Here is a 24,196-nt window from a genome sequence, read left to right as displayed (position 1 = left end):
CAGGCTGGAGGGGGTATAGCCTGCGGGGGAGGAGTTATCACTTCTTAGCCTAGTGTCGCCTCCTAGTGGCAGCAAGCAGCTATACCCACGGTCTGTGTCCCCCAATGAACTACGCGAGAAAACAGTTTTAATAATTAAATTGAATTGTTCAGAGCATTTAAATGTTTTAAGAGTGTGTAATGTGTAAGGGTGTCTTTTTTTTTCTCTGACAGGGGGAAAAAAAAGGAAGGTTAATGAAAAGTGTGATTTTATTGCACCAAGGTCTTGTAGAAAAAAAAACGGACACGGACGACATACCAGTTGTGCATTTGTTTTTTTTGACGGACCCATTGACTTGAATAGGTCCGTCCTCCGTTTTCCACTGACAAGAATAGGACAGGTTATATTTTTTTGACGAACTGGAATCACTGATCACAGACGCGGAGAAAAAAAACGGAGTACTATCATTTTTTTTTCCACAGCTCCATAGAAATGAATGGGACCTCCGATAAACTGAAAAGTTACGGAACGGACGCGGATGCACACAACGGTCATGTGCATGAGGCCTTACAAGCAATTTTCTTGGGGAGGATTTGTTTTTTTTTTGTTTTTTTTCTTCTATAGAAAAGTCTGAGAAAAATGCATTTAAAGAGGCTCTGTCACCCAATTCAAGCCTACCCTACCAGGCATATAGCCTTTTAGGGCTGATGCGCACTCGATCTTTTCCTTCCTTCCCGGCTTGTCTGTATGTCCAGTGCGCACGTGCTCTCATGGAAGCGAGTGCGCAGGTGCGGGATATCAGCGCTAGACCTGCGGGTCTAGCACTGTCAATCAAAGGACATGGGGGCGTGATTAGGTGCAGAAGGTTGGCATTAGCAAGGAACGGGGACGTCGCAGAAGCAGTGCTCGGAAGGCATAAGCCCACCTCCAAGGGCTCAAATTCCTAATTTGCATATTTTAAAAAATTATTATATATATATTTTTTTTTTTTTGCTATACTGGACCTACTACATGAGAAATAAAAGGTATGGTTTTTGTCTGTGTCATCAGCCCTAGCAGGCTATATGACTGGTAGGGTAGGCTTGAACCAGGTGACAGCCTCTTTAAAAATATATATATATATATTTTTAGCAAAAAGCGTAGCATCATATAACAAATATTATGTGTTGGCCAAGAAGAAAGTATGAAAACACTCCACCAACGTTTTTTGAAGACTTTAGATTTGTAGCCTTTTTTGATCCCTTAAAAACTAAGTGATATTATGACACAGCTGCCAGGAGTTGGCCAATAGGAAATTATAAAAATGCCCAGCAAAAGTTATTTTTTGTAGTGGCTTTTTATGGGTGGGTTCACATCATGTTATGAGCCTTCCGTCAGAGGTATACGCCAGGATTCCTGACTTACACGTGTGATGGAAGGTTGTAACATATCCCAAGCATACAGTGGGGTACGTTACTGATAACTGCCCTCCTCTCTGTATTACCTAGCAGCAGGCTCCCAGCAGCACGGAACAAGGAGCATAGAGGAGTCACATGACAATCCTAGTCATAGGCCCTCCCCCTTCACTGTGTATACGCCTGCTTAACCACTTCAGCCCCGCTAGGTGAAACCCCCTTCATGACCAGGCCACTTTTTACACTTCGGCACTACACTACTTTCACCGTTTATCGCTCGGTCATGCAACTTACCACCCAAATGAATTTTACCTCCTTTTCTTCTCACTAATGGAGCTTTCATTTGGTGGTATTTTATTGCTGCTGACATTTTTACTTTTTTTGTTATTAATCAAAATGTAACGATTTTTTTGCAAAAAAAATGACATTTTTCACTTTCAGCTGTGAAATTTTGCAAAAAAAACGACATCCATATATAAATTTTTCGCTAAATTTATAGTTCTACATGTCTTTGATAAAAAAAAAATGTTTGGGCAAAAAAAAAATGGTTTGGGTAAAAGTTATAGCATTTACAAACTATGGTACAAAAATGTGAATTTCCGCTTTTTGAAACGGCTCTGATTTTCTGAGCACCTGTCATGTTTCCTGAGGTTCTACAATGCCCAAACAGTAGAAAAACCCCACAAATGACCCCATTTCGGAAAGTAGACACCCTAAGGTATTCGCTGATGGGCATAGTGAGTTCATAGAACTTTTTATTTTTTGTCACAAGTTAGCGGAAAATGATGATGATTTTTTTTTTTTTTTTTTTTTCTTACAAAGTCTCATATTCCACTAACTTGCGACAAAAAATAAAAAATTCTAGGAACTCACCATGCCCCTCACAGAATACCTTGGGGTGTCTTCTTTCCAAAATGGGGTCACTTGTGGCGTAGTTATACTGCCCTGGCAATTTAGGGGCCCAAATGTGTGAGAAGAACTTTGCAATCAAAATGTGTAAGAAATGACCGGTGAAATCTGAAAGGTGCACTTTGGAATATGCGCCCCTTTGCCCACCTTGGCAGCAAAAAAGTGTCACACATCTGGTATCGCCGTACTCAGGAGAAGTTGGGGAATGTGTTTTGGGCTGTCATTTTACATATACCCATGCTGGGTGAGAGAAATATCTTGGCAAAAGACAACTTTTCCAATTTTTTTATACAAAGTTGGCATTTGACCAAGATATTTTTCTCACCCAGCATGGGTATATGTAAAATGACACCCCAAAACACATTGCCCAACTTCTCCTGAGTACGGCGATACCAGATGTGTCACACTTTTTTGCTGCCAAGGTGGGCAAAGGGGCACATATTCCAAAGTGCACCTTTCGGATTTTGCAGGGCATTTTTTACACATTTTGATTGCAAAGTTCTTCTCACACATTTGGGCCCCTAAATTGCCAGGGCAGTATAACTACGCCACAAGTGACCCCATTTTGGAAAGAAGACACCCCAAGGTATTCCGTGAGGGGCACTGCGAGTTCCTAGAATTTTTTATTTTTTGTCGCAAGTTAGTGGAATATGAGACTTTGTAAGGAAAAAAGAAAAAAAAAAGAAAAATCATCATTTTCCGCTAAATTGTGACAAAAAATAAAAAATTCTAGGAACTCGCCGTGCCCCCCACGGAATACCTTGGGGTGTCTTCTTTCCAAAATGGGGTCACTTGTGGCGTAGTTATACTGCCCTGGCAATTTAGGGGCCCAAATGTGTAAGAAGTACCTTGAAATCAAAATGTGTAAAAAATGGCCTGCGAAATCTGAAAGGTGCCCCTTTGCCCACCTTGGCTGCAAAAAAGTGTCACACATCTGGTATCGCCGTACTCAGGAGAAGTTGGGGAATGTGTTTTGGGGGGTCATTTTACATATACCCATGCTGGGTGAGAGAAATATCTTGGCAAAAGACAACTTTTCCCATTTTTTTTATACAAAGTTGGCATTTGACCAAGATACTTTTCTCACCCAGCATGGGTATATGTAAAATGACACCCCAAAACACATTCCCCAACTTCTCCTGAGTACGGCGATACCAGATGTGTGACACTTTTTTGCAGCCTAGATGCGCAAAGGGGCCAAAATTCCTTTTAGGAGGGCATTTTTAGACATTTGGATCCCAGACTTCTTCTCACACTTTCGGGCCCCTAAAAAGCCAGGGCAGTATAAATACCCCACATGTGACCCCACTTTGGAAAGAAGACACCCCGAGGTATTCAATGAGGGGCCTGGCGAGTTCCTAGAATTTTTTTTTTTTTGCATAAGTTAGCGGATATTGATTTTTTTTGTTTTTTTTCTCACAAAGTCTCACTTTCCGCTAACTTAGGACAAAAATTTCAATCTTTCATGGACTCAATATGCCCCTCACGGAATACCTTGGGGTGTCTTCTTTCCGAAATGGGGTCACATGTGGGGTATTTATACTGCCCTGGCTTTTTAGGGGCCCTAAAGCGTGAGAAGTCTGGAATATAAATGTCTAAAAATGTTTACGCATTTGGATTCCGTGAGGGGTATGGTGCGTCCATGTGAGATTTTATTTTTTGACACAAGTTAGTGGAATATGAGACTTTGTAAGAAAAAACGAAAACAAAAACAAACAAAAAATTTCCGCTAACTTGTGCCAAAAAAAATGGCTGAATGGAGCCTTACCAGGGGGGGAGTGATCAATGACAGGGGGGTGATCAATGACAGGGGGGTGATCACCCATATAGACTCCCTGATCACCCCCTGTCATTGATCACCCCCCCTGTAAGGCTCCATTCAGACATCCGCATGATTTTTTTACGGATCCATGGATACATGGATCGGATCCACAAAACGCATGCGGACGTCTGAATGGAGCCTTACAGGGGGGTTATCAATGACAGGGGGTGATCAGGGTAATCACCCCCCTGTCACTGATCACCCCCCCTGTAAGGCTCCATTCAGACGTCCGCATGATTTTTACGGATCCATGGATCGGATCCACAGAACGCATGCGGACGTCTGAATGGAGCCTTACAGGGGGGTTATCAATGACAGGGGGTGATCAGGGTAATCAGGGTGATCACCCCCCTGTCACTGATCACCCCCCCTGTAAGGCTCCATTCAGACATCCGCATGATTTTTTACGGATCCATGGATACATGGATCGGATCCACAAAACGCATGCGGACGTCTGAATGGAGCCTTACAGGGGGGTTATCAATGACAGGGGGTGATCAGGGTAATCAGGGTGATCACCCCCCTGTCACTGATCACCCCCCTGTAAGGCTCCATTCAGACATCCGCATGATTTTTTACGGATCCATGGATACATGGATCGGATCCACAGAACGCATGCGGACGTCTGAATGGAGCCTTACAGGGGGGTTATCAATGACAGGGGGTGATCAGGGTAATCAGGGTGATCACCCCCCTGTCACTGATCACCCCCCCTGTAAGGCTCCATTCAGACATCCGCATGATTTTTTACGGATCCATGGATACATGGATCGGATCCACAGAACGCATGCAGACGTCTGAATGGAGCCTTACAGGGGGGTTATCAATGACAGGGGGTGATCAGGGTAATCAGGGTGATCACCCCCCTGTCACTGATCACCCCCCCTGTAAGGCTCCATTCAGACATCCGCATGATTTTTTACGGATCCATGGATACATGGATCGGATCCACAGAACGCATGCGGACGTCTGAATGGAGCCTTACAGGGGGGTTATCAATGACAGGGGGTGATCAGGGTAATCAGGGTGATCACCCCCCTGTCACTGATCACCCCCCTGTAAGGCTCCATTCAGACATCCGCATGATTTTTTACGGATCCATGGATACATGGATCGGATCCACAGAACGCATGCGGACGTCTGAATGGAGCCTTACAGGGGGGTTATCAATGACAGGGGGTGATCAGGGTAATCAGGGTGATCACCCCCCTGTCACTGATCACCCCCCCTGTAAGGCTCCATTCAGACATCCGCATGATTTTTTACGGATCCATGGATACATGGATCGGATCCACAGAACGCATGCGGACGTCTGAATGGAGCCTTACAGGGGGGTTATCAATGACAGGGGGTGATCAGGGTAATCAGGGTGATCACCCCCCTGTCACTGATCACCCCCCCTGTAAGGCTCCATTCAGACATCCGCATGATTTTTTACGGATCCATGGATACATGGATCGGATCCACAGAACGCATGCGGACGTCTGAATGGAGCCTTACAGGGGGGTTATCAATGACAGGGGGTGATCAGGGTAATCAGGGTGATCACCCCCCTGTCACTGATCACCCCCCCTGTAAGGCTCCATTCAGACGTCCGCATGATTTTTACGGATCCATGGATCCATGGATCGGATCCGTAAAAATCATGCGGACGTCTGAATGGAGCCTGACAGGGGGGTGATCAATGACAGGGGGTGATCAGGGAGTGTATATGGGTGATCACCCCCCTGTAAGGCTCCATTCAGACGTCCGCATGATTTTTACGGATCCATGGATACATGGATCGGATCCGTAAAAATCATGCGGACGTCTGAATGGAGCCTGACAGGGCGGTGATCAATGACAGGGGGTGATCAGGGAGTGTATATGGGTGATCACCCGCCTGTCATTGATCACCCCCCTGTAAGGCTCCATTCAGACGTCCGCATGATTTTTACGGATCCATGGATCGGATCCGTAAAAATCATGCGGACGTCTGAACGGAGCCTGACAGGGGGGTGATCAATGACAGGGCGGTGATCAATGACAGGGGGGTGATCAGGGAGTTTATATGGGGTGATCAGGGGTTTATAAGGGGTTAATAAGTGACCGGGGGGGAGGGGGGGGGGGGGTGTAGTGTAGTGTAGTGTGGTGTTTGGTGGGACTGTACTGACCTACCTGAGTCCTCTGGTGGTCGATCCTAACAAAAGGGACCACCAGAGGACCAGGTAGGAGGTATATTAGACGCTGTTATGAAAACAGCGTCTAATATACCTGTTAGGGGTTAAAAAATTCGGATCTCCAGCCTGCCAGCGAGCGATCGCCGCTGGCAGGCTGGAGATCCACTCGCTTACCTTCCGTTCCTGTGAGCGCGCGCGCCTGTGTGCGCGCGTTCACAGGAAATCTCGCGTCTCGCGAGATGACGCGCCGATGCGTCCAGGAGGAGAAAAGCAACCACCTTCCGGACGCATCGGCGCGTTAGGCGGTCCGGAGGTGGTTAAAGGGAACCTGTCACCAGTTTTATGGTGTCCTAACTAAGGGCAACATAAATAAGTGACTGATTCGCTTAGCAAAATGCTGGGTCACTTTCTTTAATTGACCCAGTCAATCTGCCAACATCTTGTATTGAAAAGCTCCAGCTGAGAATGATGAGTCATGAATATTCATGAGCTCCTGACTCTCCCCGCCCACCTGCTGCTGAATGACCGTTTGTTTCCGTAGGAATCAGCAGCAGGTGGGCAGAGTGGCTATAGCTCTGAATTAAATATACGCTGGACTCAATGACATCACACTGGACTCCAATCAGCTCATTAGCATGCAGCATCTTTGTGTGTATATTATGAGGTAACCATTTGTCACACCAGTAAGTGAATACATCTAAGGCACTTTTTAGTAGTTAATGATTGTATATAATTAGTTAGATTATAATCAAATATCCACTTGACAGGTTCCCTTTAAGTTAACTCTTTCCCCAGGCAGTTTTGCAGCTCACCAGCTGCTGAACTACTTCAGGCTCTAACTGCCCCTCCTGTCAGCTCCCCCCCCCCCCCCCAATCTTACCAGACGCTCAGCTCAGGAAGCAGCAGTAAGAGAGCAGAATCCTGCACAGCCCTGCCAGTAAGAGAATAGCAGATGGCTCCTCTCCTTGCCGGCAGGGCTGTACCGCACTCCCTCTGCCTTTGGAGATCCTCTGACAACTGTCCATATATAGGCAGTGACATCATAGGATCTCTCTGATCCATTTAATGGAGTCCAGTGACTGGTGCCATACAGAGGCATCCGTCATCCATAGGCCATTATAGCGTCCGTTAAACAGTTTTTTTTTTGTTTTTTTACAGGACACTGCATGATAGAATAGCGCAGTCTACTACGCTATTCCATGATGTTTTTTGCAGTATATTCTTTTGTCCTCCATCTGACTAATGAAACCCAATGGACATGTTTAGTGTCTACGTCTGGAGGTTCCCTGACATACAAGCTTAATGTAGATGAAAATGTTATGTGAACCCGCCTTTGAAATCACAGCATGCTTTAGGTATGACATAATTTTTCAGATGCTTTCCCATACACTTCTTTATAGGAAAAAAAAAAAAAAAAAAACACACCAAAAAATGCTAAGGAAAATATGTAGTCTGGCAACAGCACTACCAAACTGTGTTTGTAGGTCTTCCATAATTTCAGTTTCAATAACTGCAGTTTTAACCAAAGTTACAAGCATAATGAGCAGGAATGGAATGTACAATCCTTAATTTATGTTTTTCAAACTTATTGAATACACTCCAAGTTTTGGCTCAAAAGAAAAAACATGCGAAAACAGATCAAAACCTACAACAACAACAAAAAAAACGAGATTTTTGTATAACTTACCAGTAAAATCTCTTTCTCGCTCTTTCCTTGGGGGACACAGAAGACCTTGGGTATAGCTCATCTCCATAGGAGGCGTGACACTAAGTGAAAACTGTTAAGCCCCTCCTCCACAGCTATACCCTCAGCCTGGAGAGAGAGGCTGCCAGTTGCGTGTCCAAGTAGTGAAAAAAGGCAAAGTCCAAAAGTGGAACCAACAAGCCAACTACCCAACGGGTAAAACAACTCGGAAACCGTGTAGAGAAAAACAAAGAATGGGTGGGTGCTGTGTCCCCCAAGGAAAGAGCGAGAAAGAGATTTTACTGGTAAGTTATACAAAAATCTCGTTTTCTCGCCCAGTTTCCTTGGGGGACACAGAAGACCTTGGGACGTTCAAAAGCAGTCCAAAAGGGGGAGGGACCACAGCACCAAGGCGAAGCACCCGAAGGCATCAAGAAACCGCCGCCCGCAGACCAGGCGGCCCAAGGCAGCACCTGCCGAAGCCAGAGTAGGCACCCTGTAGAACGCTGTAAGGCAGACCAGTGACCGCCTCGCACAGACGCATGGCCGAAGCCAAATGCCTCCGGCCCAGGAGGCACCGACAACTCTGGTGAAATGAACGGAGACACCAAAAGCAGAACCCTGCCCTTGGTGCGGTAACCACAGCGAGAAAGCGGAGGAAAGCCACCCCGGAGGCCACCAACCCGTTGCGCGGACCTCCTAGAAAACCAAGTGACCCAACGTCGTCAAGAGCCGGAGATCTCCAAGTAAAAACCGCAAGGCCCAAACAACTCCCAAATCTGAAGAAGAGTCCGTTCCCGGGGGTGGAAAGGGGAGGACGAAAGCCTCGTCAAAATGAAAGACAAACACCACCTTCAGAAGGAAGGAAGAGACGGGATGGAGAACAGCCCTGTCCTGAGGAAAGAGAAGGCCCGGAACAAGAAGGGCCGCCACCCAGGCACCCGCCAGAGACACGACGGCTACGGAAACATAACCGTACAGGACAGAAGGAGTAGAGAGAGCTTCTGTAACGGCTCCAAGGGAAAGACTGGAGTGCCAAGAGCCCAGTATGCAATGCCCAGGGCGGTACCCAGGGGCAGTACAAGGGAACCCCAAAGCCGCTCCATGGAAGGACAGCGCCGACACTTGACACTTCAAGCAACAGAGTCCCAGTCCCAGATCTAGGTCGGACTGGAGAAAGACAGAACCATTAGGAGCGAACACTAGCGAGCACGCAAGAGTCGCCTGGGCAAGCGGGTGAAAACCCAATGCGAACCGGCGCAGACCCGAAACACGGGCAGTACGGTCGGCAAAAACTGGTCCCGTCGGCCCCCGAGCAACGTTGTCCTGTAACCACCCGGAGTGGGGGAGCAGAAGGACAGACGGAAAGGAACCGAAGGGTCCGCCCAGTAACCGCCAGGACAAGACAGGCTAAAGTCCATGTCGATGTAGCCACCACAGGAAGACGTCCTACAGTCCCGGTGTGGGAGATCTAATGACAATCTCGACCGAATGGGGGTTCCTCCCAAGTTACAGCCAGAGTGAACAAGGGAGACAGTACGAGGCCAAGAGGAACATCAGAACCATCCACATGAACAACCAAGCTCTCCCCAGATGGGAGGGCAGTGAAGGAACCGCCACTGAAGCGCGGCCGGGGCAAAAGCCACACCGGAGGGAGCCGAGCCGAACCGAGCGGGAGCCAAGCAGAGCCGGCGAGAAAAGGCAGTCGAGACAGAGGCCGGCATAACACCCTCCAACCGAAAGGAGGAGTGGGCAACAGGGAAGCCATAGGACAGCTCAAAGGCAGAACCCCGCTCACTGAGACGCCCGGTTCACTGCCACGCAGAAGGCGAATACCCTGAAGAACCCAAGGTGGAGGTCCTACGGACCTGGGTAAGCGAGCACCCAAGAGAAGCTGGGTGACCATCCCGAGAAAAGCGGCCCGAACCCGGTAGCGGACCAGCCTGAAGCGCGGAGGGGGCGCCAAAAGAAAAGACTCATACTGCACGACACCCGAAGAGGAGGAAACAGTAGCAGGCGAGGGAAAGCAGCCCCGCCAGAGCCAACGCCGAAAAAGAGTGGCACTGCAAACGGCACTCTCGACCCAGTGACCACTTGCGCCGGGAAGCGAGTGCACGGGAGAACGAAAGGGCACCTATCAAAGAACCACGAACACTCCCCAGGTGGAAAGGCCAACGGACATGGTGGATGCCGACCAACGGGACCACAATATACAGGCCAAACCAGAGAAACGAGCACCACCCAGCTCGGCGAAGTAGAGAGCAGTAGAGCCCATCTACTATATCTAAGGAATACACCTTTGAATACAATGGCATTCTTTTAATGCTTGTATGACAGCACCCAAGGGTTACACAGGTGGACAGAATGATCTCTTTAGAGAAGAGCGCAAGGCCCGTGACAAGCACCACATCCCAAGAGAAAAAGAGGGAATGTCGCAGGAGGAAGTGAGGCATACGTACGAGCAGCCCCGCAAGCAGTGAGAAGGCCAACCCACCTATGGGAGGAGAAGGCATACACGGCCCAAACAACGGACAGAGTGCACCAGAAATACCGCTCACCGCAAAAAAATAGACACCCAGTGAAGGGGATCAGCCACAGAGTCCAACAGTATCAACGGAAGTGCAAAGTGCAACCTGAAAGGGAGTTATGCACAAGACATCAGTATGGCATGCGATGGAAATGCAGGCAGGCCCCCCAGAAAAGGGGGAAACGTATCTGGCAACACTGCAGCTGGTAAGAATGCAAAGGCCCGTCCCAAAGGGGGGATGCCCAAGGCCAGTAACAACTTCAGAGAAGTAGAACATACCATAGTCTGCCCAGAAGGTGACCAATCACATGGCCGCACAGTACCCAGCGGGAACGCAGGAGGGAGGTCCGCCCAGTGAAAGGGGAACATGCACGGGGTTATCCAACCATTAAGCGAGTGCGCAATAACCCACCTAACACCGAATACTGTGAGAGTGCAACTACTCCACAATGAAGGAGAACATGCAAGAATCCCGCACAGCATATCACGGACAGCCATGGGTCACGTGAGGGTGCAAATTTTTCGCCCATGGATGAGGAGGGCCGTGTATGGCCCGCAACACATCCGGCGAAAGAGCAGTATTCCACCCAGAAAGGGGCGGGGTAATGCACACGGCCGTCACCGCATCCAGCAAAAATGCAAGCACCCCGCCAAGGATGCGGGACATGCACATGGCCAGCAACGCACTGGCGAGAAAACAACCACAGTCAGCGGTGTTGTGCGTATGCCGCCTGAGGAAAGGATACATGCTCATTGCTGGCAGCGATTCCAGTGAGTGCAGCACACCACCCAAGGAAGGGGTCGTGCACATGGCCGGCAGCGAATCCAATGATAGTGCAGCAATCCACCTATGGAAGGAGTTCATGCACATGGCCGGCAGCAAATCCAGAGAGAGTGCAGCATTCCGCCTATGGACGGAGGTCATGCGTATGGCCGGCAACGAATCCGGAAAGTGCAGCATTCCGCCTATGGAAGGAGGTCATGCCCATGGCCGGTTCATGCATATGGCCGGCAGCGAATCCAGCGAGAGTGCAGCGTTCTGCCTATGGACGGAGGTCATGCATATGGCCGGCAGCGAATCCAGAGAGAGAGAGCGCAGCAGTCCTCCTTTGGACGGAGGTCATGCGTATGACCAGCAGCGAAGCCAGAGAGAGTGCAACATTCCACCTATGGAAGGAGGTCATGCATAAGGCCGTAGCGAACCCAGCGAGAGTGCAGCATTCCGCCTATGGAAGGAGGTCATGCATAAGGCCGTAGCGAACCCAGCGAGAGTGCAGCGTTCCGCCTATGGAAGGAGGTCATGCATATGGCCGTAGCGAACCCAGCGAGAGTGCAGCGTTCCGCCTATGGAAGGAGGTCATGCATATGGCCGTAGCGAATCCAGCGAGAGTGCAGCGTTCCGCCTATGGAAGGAGGTCATGCATATGGCCGTAGCGAATCCAGCGAGAGTGCAGCGTTCCGCCTATGGAAGGGGGTCACGCATATGGCCGTAGCAAATCCAGCGAGAGTGCAGCGTTCCGCCTATGGAAGGGGGTCGTGCACATGGTCAGCATCGTATGCGGTAAAAGGGCAGTATTCCACCTACAGAAAGGGGGTCATGCACAAGGCCAGCCCGCAGCCAGAGAGAGTGCAGTATGCCGCCTATAATGGGGGGTCATGCACATGGCCAGCACCGCGACTGGAGAGGGCGACTAATTCTGCCTATAGAAAAAGGCGGCCTGCACCTGGCCAGCGCCGTACCCCAGGAGAGGGCAAGGGTCCGCCTAGAAAGGGAAACATGTATACCTGGCCAGTGCCACGGAGCGCAACATGCCACCTATAGAATAGGGGCAGGCATACGGCCAGCGCTCTAAGGTCAGGCTGCAGTATCCTGCGCAGCCAACATAAAATACAGATATTTCATATATATGATATATATTCACACTTCATTATTAATATTATTATATTTTTTATTTTATTTTAATTTTTTTTTTTTTTTTTTTTTTTTTTTTTCTATTTATTATTGTAAAACACAGCCTCTTTTAGGCAGGAAGGGGCCACCATATAAGAGCACAGCCTCACTGAGAGGCTAGCCATCCCAGGGTCTCCTCCAGATGGCAGCCGTCAGCGTTCAAGAGGTTAATACAGATCGGACCTGAGGGCGGTGCAGCGATCCCCTGGGGGCGGGGGGACCTCCGGCGGGAAGAATTCGCGCCTGCGAATGCCCGCCCCCTCCAATCGAGGCCGGAATATTGCGGCCTAGTAGGCCGCGAAGCCGGGGCCTAAAGTTTGCGGTGCCCGGAGGTACCGGCCGGGATCTGGAGGGAGCGAAGCGGCGCATGCACAATACCGGCCGCGGGAGCCCACCCCGCGGGCCGGAGAATCAGGGGGCCCGGAAGAAGGAGCCCGGGATAGAACCTTTCTGCGGCGCCCGACCGACCGGAAGACAGCCTCTCCGAGCACCTGCGGTCGGCCGGGGTCCGCTGAACACCGCAGTCATGCCGGCCGCGGGAGCCCACCCCGCGGACCGGAAACAAGGGCCCTACGCCGCAGCAGTCAGGAGAGGGCCCAGGCCCTGAGCCGTCTCAAGGAGGGATGCCTGCGCACCGGTAAGGCGATAGGGGGGGGATGGGGGACCCTGCAAGGAGAGAGGCAGCTCCCTGGGCGGCATGATAGGGACGCCAGCATAACCCCTCAGTGGATGCACCTATAGTGGAGGGGAGGAGAGGGAACTAATAAAACAAACTAGGGTGGCCAGACCAGTATGGGGGTCAGTCAAGCAGGAGACCGGGGTGGGGGGGAGGGGGTCGTAGGGCTGGAGAAGCCACTCTCTCACCACAGCCGTCTTCACCCTCGGTCCGTTCCAGCAGGGTCGCCCCTTCAGCTACTGGCACCGTAGTGGCAGGACGCTGGAAGAGGGACTTGGCGTGCGGGCGACCCTTACGCTGGCGGGATGCAGGGGAGCTGGGCTGCCCTGGTCCACCTTGCCTTCTGTGGGGGAGGCAGCAGTGCGGATACCGGCACTGGCGCAGCTCAACCCCGGGAGAAACAGAGAGGTCTAGTGCGTCTCTGTTGTCCCGTATTCTGGAACAAAAGAAAATAAAAAAGTAAAAATCAAAAATTTTTAAAAAACAACAAAGGAGAAAACAGCCCTGCAGTAGCAGGGAGTGTCTTGCCTCCTTGGACACTAAGCAAAAACTGGCAGCCTCTCTCTCCAGGCTGAGGGTATAGCTGTGGAGGAGGGGCTTAACAGTTTTCACTTAGTGTCACGCCTCCTATGGAGATGAGCTATACCCAAGGTCTTCTGTGTCCCCCAAGGAAACTGGGCGAGAAATAATGTATGTGCGATTCCAGCATAAAGATTGTTCCTGAACTGATGGCCTATCCTTTGGATTAGTCAATGGTCCAGCCACATCATTTTTGTCACTGTTACTCTAAAACACTCACCTTCCTGCACTTTATCAGGTGATAAGGAAAACGACACGCTCTTATCTGGTGGTTGGAATCATATGGGCATTGCAGAAGTCTATCAGGATCCTGTGGGTCTATAAAACATAAAAAAGTATGGATGATATACTGACTCATAAGCCATCATCTACAACAGGGGTGCAGTGATGTTAGTAAGGTCAACACATGTCATTGTACCATTGCACAGAGAATATGGATATGAACACAACCTAGGTAAAAAGCTGGTCACACTTGAAAATCAATGGCGCCCAAACTATAGAGTCTAAATAAGTGTCCCATTGTTTATTATTTTTCTCAAGTCTGACTGCCCTAGTAAGTGACTGGTCTTTTTGCTTCCGACGAAGCTGGGCAGTGAAAGGATAGATCTGAGGGCCATCTAGGGACAGTCAGAGAGGGTTTCCAACTACAGTTAGGACACAGGGACATCTGTAGGGGTAGAGACCCAGTGTCACGGCTGAGGATGGGGGAAACCCCCAGCCGTGTGATGCCAGATGATGTAATGGCTGCTCGGCCAGGAGAACAGGATAGGGAGCAGGTCACCTCCTCAAGCATCCCTAACCTGACCCTAACTCCTACCTGCCTGGGCCGACCTTAAAGGTAGGAGGACCCATGCGCAGGAACCTCGGAGCCCTGACTTACCCTCCGCAGATCCCTGAGCTAGGAGCTGGGTAAGACGACCTACTCCTCCTCAGCACGGAGGAGCAGGAGTCTCAATGGCCAAGCTGTTGGGAAAAGGGGAACTCATACAGCCTTACGGGTATGGCAGGCGAACTAGTAGTTCCACCAACCTGCCACAGCCTTGCTGACTGGATCCCTGTGCAAACAGGAATCCAGAACCGTAAGCTGCACCAAATCACATAGGAAGGTCCCAACAGAACATAACATACAACATCACACACAGCAAGACATAAACATAACGACAATATCTTTATGACCACAGGGGTGGCTCTCACTGGCAGGTAGAATAGACAGGAGGCTGCTCCAGCCAAGCATGACTGAAGCAACCCTCAAACCTGAAGTAACAGTGAGGCTTTATAGGACAAGAAGCCACACCCCACAGTCAGACACACCCAGTGACACACACACTGGGAAGGGAGTTAACCCTTCCAGCACCACAGAAGGGAAACACACAAAGGGGAAGTGACCAAACTAGGATCACACTGTGGCTGTTGCCGCAGGCAACGACATGGGTGGCAGCCGTCCTGGGAAACAGCCCGAAGGCCGGGACACTGCCACCACATGTACATCATACCAAACGTTGCCACGGGCAGCCACAGTGAAAGGAAGATGTCCGTGCGCACCAAACATAAAACACAGTGCACACCAGACATACAAAAGTGCCTACACACACGCACACAACTCCAAGGGAACCGCACATCACTGTTGTCCGCGGCAACCGCACTTGAGGCAAACAACAACATGCCTCAAGCTACGGTTGAAACAACTACCCAAATCGCGAGCAACTGTATGCAGCTCCCAAGGAGTCACGGCCATAACCGTGGCCGTGACACCCAGCATCTGTCTCCCTCTTATTTGCTATCCCTGTTTTCTTCCTAACTCACCCTCTGAGTGAGCCAGTGAACACACCTCCTGGCTGCGTTTTGCTCTCCCTACCAGTTTACTTTGGTTGGCAGTGGCATGTTATCTCCTAGTGAGGATTTTGTTACATTTTCAATTTTTGTTGAGCCTATCATTTTAAATGGTACTATTAAAGATACATTTTAAGGCATTCCAATATTCAATTTATTTAGACAAAGAGAATATGGGTCAAAGCAGGGAATCGGACACCTTAGTGACCAACCATGTGTATTGTTTTTCAAACAGCGGTCACCAACAGCACTAAGGCTAGGCAGCCTCCTTTTGACAGTGACCTGATACAACAGCTGCACTGCTAATTTCTTTCCATAACCCCATTTCCCATTGACTCTTTGTTTTGATGGTTAAAGGGGCTGTCCGAGTTACAGAAAAAAATGACACTGCAAACCTGATGGTCAGGAATATACCCATTAGATAAGTGAGGCCTAGTAAAAGAAAAATGCTATTTCTACACATACCGTATTTTTCGCCCATAAGACGCACCTAGGTTTTTGAGGAGGAAAATAAGAAAAAAAATATTTTGAACCAAAAGGTGTGCTTTTGGTGGTTTTTGAACTAATTGTGGTCTGTGGGTGACGCACTGCTATGGGGGGATCTGTGGGTGACGCACTGCTATGGGGGGATCTGTGGGTGACGCACTGCTATGGGGGGATCTGTGGGTGACGCACTGCTATGGGGGGATCTGTGGGTGACGCACTGCTATGGGGGGATCTGTGGGTGACGCACTGCTATGGGGGGATCTGTGGGTGACGCACTGCTATGGGGGGATCTGTGGGTGACGCACTGCTATGGGGGGATCTGTGGGTGACGCACTGCTATGGGGGGATCTGTGGGTGACGCACTGCTATGGGGGATCTGTGGGTGACGCACTGCTATGGGGGATCTGTGGGTGACGCACTGCTATGGGGGATCTGTGGGTGACGCACTGCTATGGGGGATCTGTGGGTGACGCACTGCTATGGGGGATCTGTGGGTGACGCACTGCTATGGGGGATCTGTGGGTGACGCACTGCTATGGGGGATCTGTGGGTGACGCACTGCTATGGGGGATCTGTGGGTGACGCACTGCTATGGGGGATCTGTGGGTGACGCACTGCTATGGGGGATCTGTGGGTGGCTCTTATTGAGGTCTCTGGATGGCACTGTTATGGGGATCTGTGTATGACAGTTATGGGGGGGATCTGTGGATGACACATATATAGCATCTTATGCTATGTGTCATCCACAGATCCCCTCCATAAGTGTGGGGGGGGGGGTCGCATCTGCTTTTATAATGGGGGTCGCATCTGCTTTAATAATGACAGCGGGGCCTGTGCAGTCACTGTATTCTACTACACGGGGCCCGCTTACTGTATAATCATATCCCTAATAGTTAATTGGTGTATGCATGTAAAAGCATAATGAGCGTTAATGAGCGCTGTGTATTACTTACAATTAGAAGCGCTCGCCGTTCGGAGCAGAGAGCAGGGAGCAGGGAGGAGGCAGGCCGGGCGCTGGCAGTGTGAGTCATACGTCATGCGCCCACTTCATTCATAAAGTGGGCGGCGCAGGCGCGTGACGTATGACTCACGTTGCCAGCGCCCGTCCTCCCGGCCTGCCTCCTCCCTCCTCCGAACGGCGAGCGCTTCTAATTGTAAGTAATACACAGCGCTCATTATGCTTTTACATGCATACAACAATTAACTATTAGGGATATGATTATACAGTAAGCGGGGCCCGTGTAGTAGAATAGTCACTGCACGGGCCCCGCTGTCATTATAAATGCAGATGCCGCCCCCAGCCCCTCCTCCCTCATAGCTGATACACCCGCCGCACGGCATCGCGGCGGGTGTATCATTGAAAACAAGGCAAAATCAGCTACATTCACCGTATAAGACGCACTGCTATTTTCCCCCCACTTTTGGGGGGGGGGGGGGGGGAGAAAGTGTGTCTTATACGGCGAAAAATACGGTACCTAGTACTGCTCTGGCCCCATTGCTTACAAGCAGTTGCAGAGCTCTAGGGGCATTTAACAACATTGTGACGTTCTTCTAATAAATATTTGGGGGTGTCAGCTAGGGCTGAAATGATTACTCAATTTAAATCGAGTAATTCGACACAAAAAATTCTCGATGCAAATTCTTTTGCCATTACTCACCAATCGGTGGTCACACACCGGCCCGCACCACGCTGTACTTTCTCCCTGACACATCGGCAGGTCATAGTGCACATAAGCACGCACTATGACCCAACGCTGTGTGAGGTCAGTGCCGCGCGCAGAGAAGAAGATGGAGGTGCTGTGGAGCGGCGCCTCTACAGGAAAGGCAAGTACTTTCGCTAGGGATATGGCTAGGAGGGGGAGTTGGTGGCACTAGGGTGAGGAAGAGCTGAAAGCACTGGGGGAACGGAGCTGATGGCACGGGGGGGGGGGGGACTGATGCACTTGGACTGATCGCACAGGGGGAAGGGTGTTTGGGACTGATGGCAGGGGGTCTGATGAGTTTTTATAAAGGAACACAGTCTATTAATTCAAGTTTTCATATTAGATTACTCGATTAAATCGTAAAAAATAATCAATAGAATACTCGATTTCTAAAATAATCGGTTTACTGCAGCCCTAGTGTCAGCTAAGACTGCCTTTCCCCTACACAGTCTTGGTTTTCTTTGGTGACAGATCCATCTTCACTGGCTGCAGCTCTTCCCAGTGATCACTTACCTCACACAGACATTCTTTCTTCTGGTTGCTCTCCTGCCCATTTACATTTTGCTGCTGACAGGCAGAGTATTTCACCTATTCCAGTCCAGTAACCCATCCCCACCCTGTTAGCTTTCACCTCTTCTGCTTATTGGGTTATAAAAGCAAATGCTGATCCATTCTGCCTCCAGAACATGCAGGGGCCTGGCTTCGTGCCGACAAGCTCTTCCCACTTTTCAGATGCAAGTGCTTATGTTCCTATGGCCCATATACACTGGCAGCTGGCAAGCAAGCCTCTATGAGGATGCCTTCTGAATGGGCTGGATATGCCAGACTGCTCTCAGCAAAGGATGGATCCAGCAGGTGTGCTCCCAAAGACAAGACATCTAAACCTGCAGACATCAGTAGTGAAGACCCATGCACAGGGGGCATGTCTTGTCCCTCCAGCAAGCACAGCCCACAGATCAGACCTCAATGATGTTCCGTGCTCAAACCTAGGGCTGCAGTAGGGAGTAGTCCTGCTTCTGTACACGGAACATCAGAACAGGCAAAGAAGCTGAGGTCACGTGCCACTGAAGAAGTTAATAAATTGAAACAAATAGAAACAAAGAATAATAAAATAACTTGGACAAACCCTTTAAGAAAGGCTGGACAGGAGCTGAGGAGCCCGACACATGGGGGAGGAGCAGTTGGAGACATTGGATAACCCCTTAAAGGGCTCCTGCACACGGGCATTGCAGTTTTTGCGGTATGCAAATTGCAGATGTGCAAAATACAGATACCAGCCATGTGTGTTCCAGAACATCCGGCCCTGTATAGAACAGTCCTATCCCTGTCCATAAAACGGACAAGAATAGGACATGATCTAAATCTATTTTATTTTTTTGCAGGGCCACAGAATTCACATATGGATGCCGCCAACACATGGAGTGCTGTCCGCATCTCTTGTGGCCCCATTGAAATGAATAGGTCTGCACCAAAACCACGATTGTGTGCATGAGCTCTAAGACAAGGCATCATTGTTGACAATAAGGGCTCTTTCACACGAGCGGATCCCGTGTGTGGAATCTGCTGCGTGAAAGAGAGCCAAGCCCCGTTCCCGACAGCAGAGACACTGAGCATTAACATGATTGATAATGCTCAGTGCCTCTCTGTGACCTTTTTACTACAATAATCACAGTGACAACTTTATCTCACTGTGATTTTATAGTAAAAAGATCAGAGGCGCAAAGAGCATTATCAATCATATTAATGCTCTGTGTCTCTGCTGTCGGGAACAGGGCTTGGCTCTCTTTCACACAGCGGATTCCACACACGGGATCCGCTCGTGTAAAGAGCCCCAAGTCTACAGGGTAGGGTCCAAGAGAATGAGCAAGGTCATTGATGTTGTTGTGTCTACAGGGCAGAGCCTTACAAACCTTGCCATGCTTCAGATGTAGACGTGATGTCATCAGGATAGAGAACTAACACAGTGGAAAAGTTGTGTGACTGCAATGGAGTGCAGGAAAATGGGGCATTGTAGATAAACAATCGATATTAGCAAGTGATAATGTGTAGTTCCCTGTCTATTGCAAAACTGGAATATCCCTCTAACCAAACTTACCAAATACTTGTATGTCTCGTTCCAACCTCTTTTGTTCCTCCTCTGCTTCCTTTTTAAGAGACAATGCTATCCATTTTGTCTTCTTTTTGGTTGGCTGATTACTTGCTGGCTTTTCAGGTGCATTTTTATTCTAAAACAAAATGAGTCAGTGAAACCAGGTATATTACCAACAGAAGCAGGAGTCACAGTAAACATGATCCTCATGTACAGTATTCTTAAGTTTATGGGACAATAGTCGCAATCCTTCACAAAACTAATAAACTGTATGTGGATCCCAAAAACAGGCTGTCAATAACTTGGCCTTAACCCCTTTCAGCAAAACATAGTTTGAACCCAATGCCGAATCTCCATTTTTTCAAATCTGAAATGTGTAACTTTATGTAACTCTGGAACGCTTTTACTTATCCAAGCGATTCTGAAACTGTTTTCTCGTGACACATTGTATTTCATGTTAGTGGTGAATTTGAGTCAATAAGGTTTTATCTTCATGTATAAAAATATCCGAAGTTAAAGGAAAGATTTTTTGGAGGAAAAATTGCAATTTTCTAAATTTGAACGTCTCTGCTTTTGAGAGTTATAGTGATACCTTATGAAAATTATTAATTAACATTCACCATGTGTCTACATGTTAACATTTTGTAAATGTAATTTTCGTTTTTTTAGGATGCAGGAAGGCTTTGAATTTCAGGAAGCAATTTTTTAAAAACTTTCAAGACTGACATTAACCACCTCCGGACCGCCTAGCGGTCCGGAGGTGGCAGCTCTGCGCAGAGTCACGCATATATGCGTCGTCTCGCGAGAGCCGTGATTTCCTGTGAATGCGCACACACAGGTGCGCGCGTTCACAGGAACGGAAGGTAAGCGAGTGGATCTCCAGCCTGCCAGCGACGATCGCTCGCTGGCTGGCTGGAGATGTGATTTTTTTAACCCCCAACAGGTATATTAGACGCCGTTTTGATAACAGCGTCTAATATACCTGCTACCTGGTCCTCTGGTGGTCCCTTTTGTTTGGATCGACCACCAGAGGACACGGGTAGCTGTGTAAAGTACCACCAAACACCACTACACTTCACTACACCCCCCCCCCTGTCACTTATTAACCCCTTATGAACCCCTGATCACCCATGATCACCCCATATAGACTCCCTGATCACCCCCCTGTAAGGCTCCATTCAGACGTCCGTATGATTTTTACGGATGCACGGATACATGGATCGGATCCGCAAAACACATACGGACGTCTGAATGGAGCCATACAGGGGGGTGATCAATAACAAGGGGGTGATCACGCATATAGACTTCCTGATCACTTCCCTGTCATTGATCACCCCCCTGTAAGGCTCCATTCAGACGTCCGTATGATTTTTACGGATCCACGGATACATGGATCGGATCCGCAAAACACATACAGACGTCTGAATGGAGCCTTACAGGGGGGTGATCAATGACAGGGGGGTGATCACCCCCCTGTCATTGATCACCCCCTGTAAGGTTCCATTCAGACATTTTTTTGGGCCCAAGTTAGCGGAAATTTTTTTTTTTTCTTACTAAGTCTCATATTCCACTAACTTGTGTCAAAAAATAAAATCTCACATGAACTCACCATACCCCTCACGGAATCCAAATGCGTAACATTTTTTAGAAATTTATATTCCAGACTTCTTCTCACGCTTTAGGGCCCCTAAAATGCCAGGGCAGTATAACTACGCCACAAGTGACCCCATTTTGGAAAGAAGACACCCCAAGGTATTCCGTGAGGGGCATATTGAGTCCATGAAAGATTTAAATTTTTGTCCCAAGTTAGCGGAAAGGGAGACTTTGTGAGAAAATACAAAAAAAAAAATCAATTTCCGCTAACTTGTGCCAAAAAAATAAATTAAAAATTCTAGGAACTCGCCATGCCCCTCACGGAATACCTTGGGGTGTCTTCTTTCCAAAATGGGGTCACATGTGGGGTATTTATATTGCCCTGGCATTTTAGGGGCCCGAAAGCATGAGAAGAAGTCTGGGATCCAAATGTGTAAAAATGCCCTCCTAAAAGGAATTTGGGCCGCTTTGCGCATCTAGGCGGCAAAAAAGTGTCACACATGTGGTATCGCCGTACTCAGGAGAAGTTGGGAATGTGTTTTGGGGTGTCATTTTACATATACCCATGCTGGGTGAGAAAAATATCTTGGTCAAATGCCAACTTTGTATAAAAAAAAAAAATGGGAAAAGTTGTCTTTTGCCAAGATATTTCTCTCACCCAGCATGGGTATATATGTAAAAAGACACCCCAAAATACATTCCCCAACTTCTCCAGAGTACGGCGATACCACATGTGTGACACTTTTTTACAGGCAAGTTGGGCAAAGAGGCACACATTCCAAAGAGCACCTTTAGGATTTCACAGGTAATTTTTTACACGTTTTGATTTCAAACTACTTTGCACACATTAGGGCCCCTAGAATGCCAGGGCAGTATAACTACCCCACAAGTGACCCCATTTTGAAAAGAAGACACCCCAAGGTATTCCGTGAGGGGCATGGCGAGTTCCTAGAATTTTTTTTTTTTTTTGTCACAAGTTAGAGGAAAATGATTTTTTTAATTTTTTCTAACAAAGTCTCATATTCCACTAACTTGTGACACAAAATAAAAAAATTCTAGGAACTCGCCATGCCCCTCACGGAATACCTTGGGGTGTCTTCTTTCCAAAATGGGGTCACTTGTGGGGTAGTTATACTGCCCTGGCATTCTAGGGGCCCTAATGTGTGCGAAGTAGTTTGAAATCAAAATCTGTAAAAAATGACTGGTGAAATCCGAAAGGTGCTCTTTGGAATGTGTGCCCCTTTGCCCACCTAGGCTGCAGAAAAGTGTCACACATCTGGTATCGCCGTACTCAGGAGAAGTTGGGCAATGTGTTTTGGGGTGTCATTTTACATATACCCATGCTGGGTGAGAGAAATATCTTGGCAAACTTTTTTCCCTTTTTTTTTTTTTCTCTTCCCTTCTTCTTTTAATATACAAAGGGAAAAAAGTTTGCCAAGATATTTCTCTCACCCAGCATGGGTATATGTAAAATGACACCCCAAAACACATTCCCCAACTTCTCCTGAGTACGGCGATACCACATGTGTGACACTTTTTTGCAGCCTAGGTGGGCAAAGGGGCACACATTCCAAAGTGCACCTTTCGCATTTTTTTACAGATTTTGAATGCAAACTTCTTCTCACACATCTGGGCCCCTAGAATGCCAGGGCAGTTTAACTACCCCACAAGTGACCCCATTTTGGAAAGAAGACACCCCAAGGTATTTTGTGATGTGCATAGTGAGTTCATGGAAGTTTTTATTTTTTGTCACAAGTTAGTGGAATATGAGACTTTGTAAGAAAAAAAAAAAAAAAAAAAATCATCATTTTCCGCTAACTTGTGACAAAAAATAAAAAGTTCTATGAACTCACTATGCCCATCAGTGAATACCTTAATGGGGTCATTTGTGGGGTGTTTGTACTGTCTGGGCATTGTAGAACCTCAGGAAACATGACAGTTGCTCAGAAAGTCAGAGCTGCTTCAAAAAGCGGAAATTCACATTTTTGTACCATAGTTTGTAAATGCTATAACTTTTACCCATACCATTTTTTTTTTACCCAAACATTTTTTTTTTTTATCAAAGACATGTAGAACAATAAATTTTGTGAAAAATTTATATATGGATGTCGTTTTTTTTGTGCAAAATTTTACAACTGAAAGTGAAAAATGTCATTTTTTTGCAAAAAAAAAAATCATTAAATTTTGATTAATAACAAAAAAAGTAAAAATGTCAGCAGCAATGAAATACCACCAAATGAAAACTCTATTAGTGAGAAGAAAAGGAAGTAAAATTCATTTGGGTGGTAAGTTGCATGACCGAGCAATAAACGGTGAAAGTAGTGTAGTGCAGAAGTGTAAAAAGTGGCCTGGTCATTAAGGGGGTTTCAGCTAGCGGGGTTGAAGTGGTTAAAGGGAGTCTGTCACCTCCATATGGCCATATACAGTGCTTACATTGATCTGTAGCACACCTACACAGGATTGTAACGGTATCTTTGTTCTTTTCTTTAGACTTGCACAAGCAGGAAAAACTAAGTTGAATTCATATGCAAATGAGCACTCGCAAGTGCCCAGGGGCGGCGTTCAGTGTGTTGGTGCCCAGGCTGCTCTGCCTTCTTTTCACTTTACTCCTCCCCCAGCCTCTTCCTTTGCCCCATCGATGAGGCAAGAGACTTGGAGGGCGGGCAAAGGCAGAGACTGGGGAGGAGTAAAGTAAAAAGAAGGCAGAGCAGCCTGGGCTCCTACACACTGAACGCCGCCCCTCGTCACTTGCGAGTGCTCATTTGCATATAAATTAAACTTCGTTTTTCCTGCTGGTGCAAGTTTAAAGAACAAA

At 48.1% G+C, this 24,196-nt stretch overlaps 1 protein-coding gene across 1 annotated transcript in view; it reads right to left on the bottom strand.

The window, feature by feature from the left end:
* LOC122932918 (gametocyte-specific factor 1-like) overlaps positions 1 to 24,196 on the bottom strand; it is a 171,172-nt gene that overhangs the window by 105,069 nt on the left and 41,907 nt on the right. The window contains exons 2-3 of the mRNA XM_044287596.1: positions 19,795 to 19,924; positions 13,901 to 13,998 (exon numbers count right to left, since the gene is read on the bottom strand). Coding sequence (XP_044143531.1) covers positions 13,901 to 13,998; positions 19,795 to 19,924 — 228 coding nt within the window. The remainder of the gene's footprint in view (positions 1 to 13,900; positions 13,999 to 19,794; positions 19,925 to 24,196) is intronic.

The sequence above is a fragment of the Bufo gargarizans genome, chromosome 3 (assembly GCF_014858855.1).
Source record: "Bufo gargarizans isolate SCDJY-AF-19 chromosome 3, ASM1485885v1, whole genome shotgun sequence".
Lineage (NCBI taxonomy): Eukaryota > Metazoa > Chordata > Amphibia > Anura > Bufonidae > Bufo > Bufo gargarizans.
The sequence above is the reverse complement of the archived record's forward strand: the minus strand, read 5'-3'. Positions and strand labels throughout refer to the sequence as shown.